This window comes from Acanthamoeba castellanii, assembly GCF_000313135.1.
Source record: "Acanthamoeba castellanii str. Neff unplaced genomic scaffold scf7180000084457, whole genome shotgun sequence".
NCBI classification, from domain to species: domain Eukaryota; phylum Discosea; order Longamoebia; family Acanthamoebidae; genus Acanthamoeba; species Acanthamoeba castellanii.
The window spans coordinates 21,057-28,402 of record NW_004457613.1 but is presented as its reverse complement, the minus strand read 5'-3'; the positions used below and the strand labels follow the sequence as shown (position 1 = coordinate 28,402).

The 7,346-nt window shown below is 62.3% G+C and overlaps 3 protein-coding genes across 3 annotated transcripts; 1 reads left to right on the top strand and 2 right to left on the bottom strand.

Annotated features, from left to right (window-relative positions):
* Positions 1-126: 126 nt before the first annotated feature.
* ACA1_321980 (Mannosyl-glycoprotein endo-beta-N-acetylglucosamidase) lies at positions 127-2,457 on the top strand (the record flags this gene model as incomplete). The annotated part of the gene is made up of 10 exons (XM_004348625.1): positions 127-215; positions 341-433; positions 542-587; positions 646-780; positions 884-983; positions 1,041-1,159; positions 1,229-1,299; positions 1,384-2,152; positions 2,230-2,352; positions 2,419-2,457. Coding segments are annotated over 10 exons (1,584 nt in total), but the record flags the coding sequence as incomplete, so codon positions are not given.
* A 27-nt stretch (positions 2,458-2,484) lies between these two features.
* Positions 2,485-4,531, bottom strand: ACA1_321970 (glutamate decarboxylase; the record flags this gene model as incomplete). Its single annotated transcript, XM_004348624.1, has 7 exons — positions 2,485-2,976; positions 3,085-3,388; positions 3,450-3,666; positions 3,729-3,836; positions 3,919-4,036; positions 4,125-4,298; positions 4,385-4,531. 7 exons carry the CDS (start codon positions 4,529-4,531, stop codon positions 2,485-2,487), a joined length of 1,560 nt encoding a protein of 519 aa, XP_004348674.1.
* A 366-nt stretch (positions 4,532-4,897) lies between these two features.
* On the bottom strand, positions 4,898-7,270 carry ACA1_321960 (aspartyl/glutamyltRNA(Asn/Gln) amidotransferase, A subunit; the record flags this gene model as incomplete). The annotated part of the gene is made up of 10 exons (XM_004348623.1): positions 4,898-5,064; positions 5,148-5,344; positions 5,442-5,556; positions 5,643-5,835; positions 5,906-6,015; positions 6,083-6,258; positions 6,339-6,473; positions 6,548-6,637; positions 6,769-6,838; positions 6,946-7,270. 10 exons carry the CDS (start codon positions 7,268-7,270, stop codon positions 4,898-4,900), a joined length of 1,578 nt encoding a protein of 525 aa, XP_004348673.1.
* Positions 7,271-7,346: the final 76 nt, after the last annotated feature.

Sequence of the window (7,346 nt, the reverse complement as noted above, 5' to 3'; positions counted from 1 at the left end):
ACGTCGAACCCACGTTTCTGGCCACCGCCGGCCAGGCTCTGGTCAGGCCTGGTGCGTAATAGCAGCTGGGCCGCTCTCGCTGAGCTGTGGCCCATTCGGTGCTCATTCTCTTCCGCTCGAACAGATGTCATCAAGGAGGACAAGTGGTTCGTGGAAAACGGTGGAGGCGGGTGGAAGCTGTTGCAGGGCGACAATGTGGGACCCAACGTGGCGCTGTCCGGGCAAAACGTGCTGCAGGCCTCTCATGACTGGTGCAGGTACGCACGCGCGCAGAGTCGTGAGCTCTGCCCAGAGGCAGGCCGCTCATTTGTTCCCTTTGTCTGTGCGTGCTGGCGTGCAGACGAGGGAGGGAGTTTGATCTCGTGCAGCTGCTCGACAGCGAAATCGGCCGAAGAGGCGTCTCAGGCTTCGATACCGCGGGTCTGCTCGACCGGTTCCCGCCGAGCGTCTCCTTTGGGGAGTGGTACCGATCCCTCATCAATGTCCCTCGTTTCGTAGTGGCCCAATGGTTCGAGCGTGCCTTGGTGGTCTCGTCGCGCAGGTACGCTGGTGGGCCTCCGAACTGCGCGGACCTGTTCTATCTAAAGGTGCTCCACTGTGCCCCCCCGGACATGTGTAGTTCTCACCCACCAACTCATCAAACAGGTGGAGCTGCGCGACGGTGACCACAAGCCACTGATGTCGTTTGACTCGACAGTCCTCACGGCAGTCCCAGAGTGGCGGCTGGTCTCCTCCACGCTCTTTGGCTTCGGGCCCGGCGTTCGATATCTCTACTGGGAGGTACGGACCCTGGGTTCCCTCCCCTGCCTAACTTTCTTGGCTAACTTCACCCATTTGCTGGCGCGACTGACGCTCACGTTGGGTGCGCGCGTGTGAACCACAGGACGGGGCCAAGGACGTGGAGAACTGGGCGGGCCACTTCGGGACCAAGATAGCCGGCGCCTTCCTGGAGTTCAAGTGGCACCCCAACGACCAGCTCGCACGTACGTTCGTTCATATTCATCCCCCCCAACACGGTGCTGAGGGTGGTTGGCACCCAGGCTTGGGCATCAGGGAGAGCATCGCGAGCTACCTGCCGGAGAGGGAGGCGCCCTGCGCCCTGCCCTTCTACACCAACTTCGACCAGGGAGTCGGACACCGGCTCTTCAGCGCGGGCGAGGTACGAGCGCGCACTACCCTCCCCCGACTTGCGGGAGCAGTTGGCTAACCGCCACCTGGCGGGAGACAGCTGGTGCGCGAGGGGGAGTGGAGCCACCTCAGCCGGCAGAGCCTGCAGCCCACGTACCGCTATGGCCAACGGTACCACTCCACGCCCCCCGCAACCGCTCAGCCGTGCAGCTGCTGAATCCCGACCCCCCCTCGAACACACTCCAGGGTGGCCAGTTGTGGCGACTGCATTGAGTTCGGCATTGGGCACGACCTGGCCTTTGAAGGCGGTTCGTGTCTGCTGGTGTCGGGCCAGTTCGACAGCCGGGTCCCGGCGCCCGGAGAGGCGCCCTATCAGCTCGCGCGGCTGTTCAAGACCTGCCTCGCCCTGCCCACCGGTGATCGGTCCGCGCTGCTGCTGGTCTCCATCACGCATCGCCCAGAGACCCCCAACGCTACGGTCGAGCTCGTGCTGGAGCTCGACGACGCCTCGCTCGTTCGGCTGGCCACGCCTACACGCTCCCCAGCCCGCCCACTGCTCGAGGGTAAGACGGCGGGCGAAGTGCTCGTGATCGAGGCCGCGCACGTCGATCGCCTCCACGGCTGGGACCGAGCCGCGTATCGGGTGCCGGCCGATGTTCTGGGCGGGCGACGCGTCGTGGGCCTGGCACTGCTCAGCCAGGATCTCACTCGCGAGCCCTCGCGCGCCAGTACGGGCCTGACCGCGTTCAAGGCGCGCGTGGGCGAGATTCGCATCAACTCGGCCCAGCCGACGCAAGACGAGAATCAGCCGACCTCGACGGCGGCAGCGTCGTGGTGGTTCCCGCGGCCGCCACCGGTGTGCCGCTTGCAGGGGAGGACATCGTGGACCATCGCCTCGCTCCACCCCCACCTGGCCAGCAGCGCCAACCTCGCCCAAGAAGAGGAAAGCGGCGGCGCTAAGGAGGTGCGCCTGGCCAACGTGTGGCTGACGTGGGAGCGCCCCACCGCTGCCGACAGAGCCCAGGTGCGCTTCGCTTCACCCATCAATGTGTTCTGTGTGTGTGGTTGCTGATGTTGCGTGTTGTTGGAATGGAAATGCAGGAGGTGGAGAGCTGCGACGTCTACTTCGCGGGCAAGTTCTTGGGGCGGAGCTATGCCAACGGGTACTTTGCCGAGAACGTATTATATGAGGCGCCGACCCGCGCCGACGACAGCGAAGGAGAGGTAGGAGAAAAGGAGGTGGTGGGAGAATTCGCAGTTGTAAGTGTGAGCCCTCTGGGCGTAACACAGCGCATGGCGGACGCCGCGCGGGTGGTGGTCAAGTGGTGACAGGCCTGGCCTTCACGTCATCAATCATCAGCACACCGAAGTAAAGGTCTCCTCGTCGACCTTGCCCTTGGCCTTCTCCTCGTCGGTCTCCTCCTTGCGCTCGGCGGACTTGGTCTCCATGGCCGGAGCAGAGCGCGGCGCCGTGGGGCTCGCGGCGCCGTGCCGCTCGTAGAGGGCCTCGTAGGCCGTGACCAGGTCGGAGCCCAGCTTCTCGAGGATGCTCTTAGTGTGGATCTCGCGCACGACAATGCGCAAGATGGTCTTGGTCTCCAGGGCCGGCGGCAGCTTGTAGGCCGGCACGACCCAGCCCTTCTGCCGGAGGGTGTGCATGATGTCGTACTCGTCGAAGTTGAGCTTGCCACCCTCGATGGCCTTCAGCCGCAGGCACACGAGCGGGAGGCCCTCGTTGTACTGCCGGTGGATCTCCGAGAGGATCTCGAAGTAGCCCGTGTCCTTGAGCAGGAACGACAGGAACCGCGCGCCCTCCAGGCACGACGTGATCACATCGCTGTAGCCCTCCTGTATTGTGTATTGTGTGTGTGTGTGTTTGTGTGTGTGTGTGTTTTGAGTGCACGTAGGCCATAAACGACAATGCTTGCGGTCAAGTATCGTTGAAGAGGTGCGTACCCGACCGAGGCGCAGGAAGTTGTAGTACTGGCCCAGCACGCCGAGCGAGCTGCGGGAGAAGTTGAGGTTGAAGGTGGGCTCGTCGCCGCCGAGGTAGTCCAGGTGGAAGACCAGGTCCTCGGGCAGGTCCTTCTCGTCGCGCCACACGATCCACCCGATGCCGGGGTAGACCAGGCCGTACTTGTGGCCCGACACGTTGATGCTCTTCACCCGCGGCACGCGGAAGTCCCACTCCAGGTAGGGGAACACGAACGGCGCCACGAAGCCGCCCGACGCCGCGTCCACGTGGATGTCCACGTCAATTCTGCACCACCCCAGTCAGTTGTGTGTGTGTTGTGTGTTGTGTGTGTGTGTCGTGTGTGTACCCTTTCTCCTTGGCGAGGATATCGAGCTCGCGGCTGAGCAGCTTGACCTTCTCGAAGTGCCCGGTGAAGGTGGACCCGAGGATGGAGAACACGCAGATGGTGTTCTCATCGACGTACGAGACGGCCTCCTTGGCCTCCATCATGTAGTGCGTGGTGTCATGGATGGGCACCGCGCGCGGCTCTACATCGAAGTACCGGGCGAACTTCTTGACCACCACTGCGCATTGGTCGGCCATAATGTGAGCTTTTTACGCCCAGAACACCTCTGCACGTGCGTACCGTGGGCGTTGGTGCCGAAAACAATGTTGGGCTTGTCGGTGGGCTTGCCGAGTGCCTGCATCTTCTTCCGCCACCTGAACTTGGCGGCCAGGCACCCAAGCATGATGGCTGTACCTCCAAACGACCCCGGCTCAGCGGTCAGGGACCATTACACATGGGAAGAGGAACTCAACAAGAGAGGGAGACGCACCCTCTGAGGAGCCGACGCAGCTGGTACCGGTCGGCTTGCCGTCCTTGGGGGCGTTGTAGAGGCGGGCCAGCATGTTCACGCACCGATCCTGGACCTCCACCGTTTGCGGGTATTCCTCCTACCGCGCGCACACATGTCTGCTCAGTCCCGAATGTTTTTCGGCTTTCCCACCGTTTTCCCAAGCGAGTCGGAAAGTCACAAGGTACCTTGTCGACAAAGTTCTTGCCCAGGTTCTCGGTCATGAGCTTCTCGGCCTCGGGCTCCATCCACGTGGCGACGAAGGTGGCCATATTCTGGATGGGCTTGCCCTCCAGCTCCAGCTCGTCCTTGATCAGCTGGTACACGGCGTTGGCCGGCGTGGACGACTGGGGCATCTCATACTAAACCAGTCCACAGGCCAGCGTGAGTCCACTGCCGCCAGCGCTGGTAGGCAAGACGCTGAGGAGGAGGGGCGAAGGTGTGGTACCTTGGGGATGTCCTTGTCGGTGAAGCGGGAGGCAAAGGCGAGGGAGTGAATTTCGGGGCGAGGAGTGCCGCCGCCCATGGCGGATGCCTTCTCGCGGTTCTGGGCGGAGAGCGCCTCCACATTTACGTGTCCTGACAGTCTCGGCATCGTGTGTACAGTGAGTGGTGTGTAGTTTGGTGTTTGTGTTGGGTTGTATGGAGTGAGTGATAAGGCCCGCAAGAGCAAGGCCGCACTGCGGCAGCTCGCTGATTTGTGTCGACGAGCCAGCAAAACCACACCGACGACTTTCCACCGGAAAAGGGGTGCCTGTGTCGACACAAAAACTACGTTGATCGTGAGCCCGCCCCTTCCTGCCTCTTCTCCACGAAGTGGTGCGTGTGGCGCCCGCAGACTGGCGAAGAGAGAGAGAGAGAGAGAGCTCGGACGCGTGTCCGTGTATTATGGTTGAAGGTGGGTTCAGAGCAGAGGAATGGAGGTGTGAGGCGCGGACCTGCACGGGGTGTTCACAGCGTTTCAGGCGAGGGGAGGGCGCAGGGCGTGGGCGCGGGGGAAGGCCTGCTCCAGCAAGCGGGCGGCGGCGAGGAGGGTGCCCTCGTCCATGTAGCGGCCCACCAGCTGCAGCCCCTGCGGCAGATTGCTGGCGGCCGATTGGCGCACAGGCACCGACACAGCCGGCAGACCTGGTGGTTGTTGTTGGAGCGAGGTGCGCACCTGGTGTGAGCAGTGCAGTCCACCTAGCTCTCTGGGTTGGGGAGGAGGGTACCGGCCATGGAGGCGGGGATGGTCATGATGTCGTTGATGTACATGTCCACGGGGTTCAGCTTTTCGGCCAGAGCAAAGGCGGGTGTGGGCGCCGTAGGGTGGAGCAGCACGTCTACGCCCTGCCCAAAGGCGGTCTCAAAGTCGTTGAGCACCAGCCGGCGGATCTGCTGCGCCTTGCGGTAGTAGCTGTCGTACAGCCTGGAGAGAGCGTGCGAGTCGATGACGACGACGATGATGATGATGTTAACAACCCCTCCAGCCTACAGGGCCATTGACTGAGGCGGGTGAAACGAACCTCCGCGAGAGGGTGAAAGTGCCCAGCAATATCCGCCGCTGTACTTCCTCTCCAAAGCCTTCGCTTCGGCTGCTGGAGTACATCTCCGTAATGGAATCGCCCGCTCCTCGATAGCCTGCACGCGTCCGATGGCGCCACGTGTCAGCAGCAGCATTGATGGCGACTCACCCACAAGAGCTTGGGAGGTGATTGGTGCTTTACCGTATCGAAGGCCATCGTAGCGGGAGAGGTTGGAAGAGGCCTCGGCGGGAGCGAGGATGTAGTAGGCCGGGAGGGCGTACTGCGTGTGCGGCAGGGAGATCTCCACCACCTCGGCGCCCTGCTGCGCCATGGCCTCAGCACCCTCCTCCCACAGCTTCCGCGTATCCTCGGACAGTTCCTTCACCAGGTACTCCTGCGTCCACAGCACAACGCGGTGAGGTCGGGCTTCATTGAGCGCGAGTGGGAGGCCGATGCGAACGAACCTTGGGTATGCCGACTCGCAACTTGCGTGGCTGGTTCATGGACTTGACGTAGTCGGGCACCTCGATATCAACCGACGTCGAGTCTCGAGCATCCATGCCGGCCAGCACGCCTGTGTAAACGAGCAGAGTTACTTCAATGGTGATGTGTACTGCGTTGTTGTCGGTTGTGAAGTGTACCGAGCATGATGGCGGCGTCTTCCACGGTCTTGGTGAGCACGCCGGGCGTGTCCAGGGAGCTGCCGTAGGCGACAAGGCCCCACCGCGAGATGCGGCCGTACGAGGGTTTGAATCCCACAACGCCGCAGTAGGCGCCCGGCAGCCGCACCGATCCGCCTGTGTCTCCACCCAGCGCGCTTCGCCACGGCGTGTTTAGCCGCAGGGCCAGGGCCACATGACCTTATCGGTGTATGGAACGAAGCACAAGCAAGTGTACCCGAAGCACGAGTCGCTAGCCACGGCGGCCGCGCTGCCGCCGGAGCTTCCACCAGCCACAAAGGCCTCCTCTGGCTTCGTGGAGGGGCTCCACGGGTTGATCACGGGGCCAAAGTAGCTTTGTGTGTTCCCAGACCTGTGCAGTGCCACACACGTCAGCTGATGGCAAGAGGCTTGTTGTTTGTCACGTGGTCGATCCCGACGGCGTACCCCATCGAAAACTCGTCCATGTTGGTCTTGCCCATGATAATGGCGCCCTCCTTGCGCAGAGCGCTCACCACCGCAGCATCGCACGGCGGCCTGTGATCTGTAGCCCGGGTACATGTAAAGAGGTGTTTGACGTCAGCAAACTAGTCCTTAAGGCCAAACAAACAAGGCCCTGAGAGAGCGATGTAAGCAGTGTCGTGCCCTTGAGCATACGCGATGCGCACGTCGTCGGCAGGTCGTGCGTGTTGAACGAGTCCTTGACCGCCACCGGAATGCCTTCCAGCTTGCCCACCTCTGTGCAAGGCCCACCGGTAAGACTTCGGTCAACAAGCGCCCCTCACGACAAGGGCGGAGGCACACAGGGACGGACTGTAGTGATGTTTGGGGAGGGGGGCATATACGGTGGCCGTCCCGGCGGCGTTTGTCGGAGAGAGCGGCAAGTGAAAGAAGGTGCTCGTCGGAGTGGCGAGACACGAAGGCGTTGAGGGTTGCCGTGTGGTCGGCCTGCAGCAGGCACGCTCGCGTGACCTCCTCCGACGTGGTGCGCCCCTCCGCCAGAGCGCGCCCCACATCGGCCAGAGATTGCCGCACTAAATCCGCGCTGCCTCCGGAGGTGCCGCTGTAAAGTCTACGCGAGCCACAATCGCTCGTCTCACGGAAGCAACAACGTCGGGCTCCTCTTGAAAGGCGGTACACTGCGCGCCCGCCCTTCCTTGTGGCCTCCATCTTCGTGCTGCAAGAAAAAAGGAAAAGGAGAAGAAAGACTATTTTCCGTGGCAAAACTGTGTATTTCTTTTGTCCA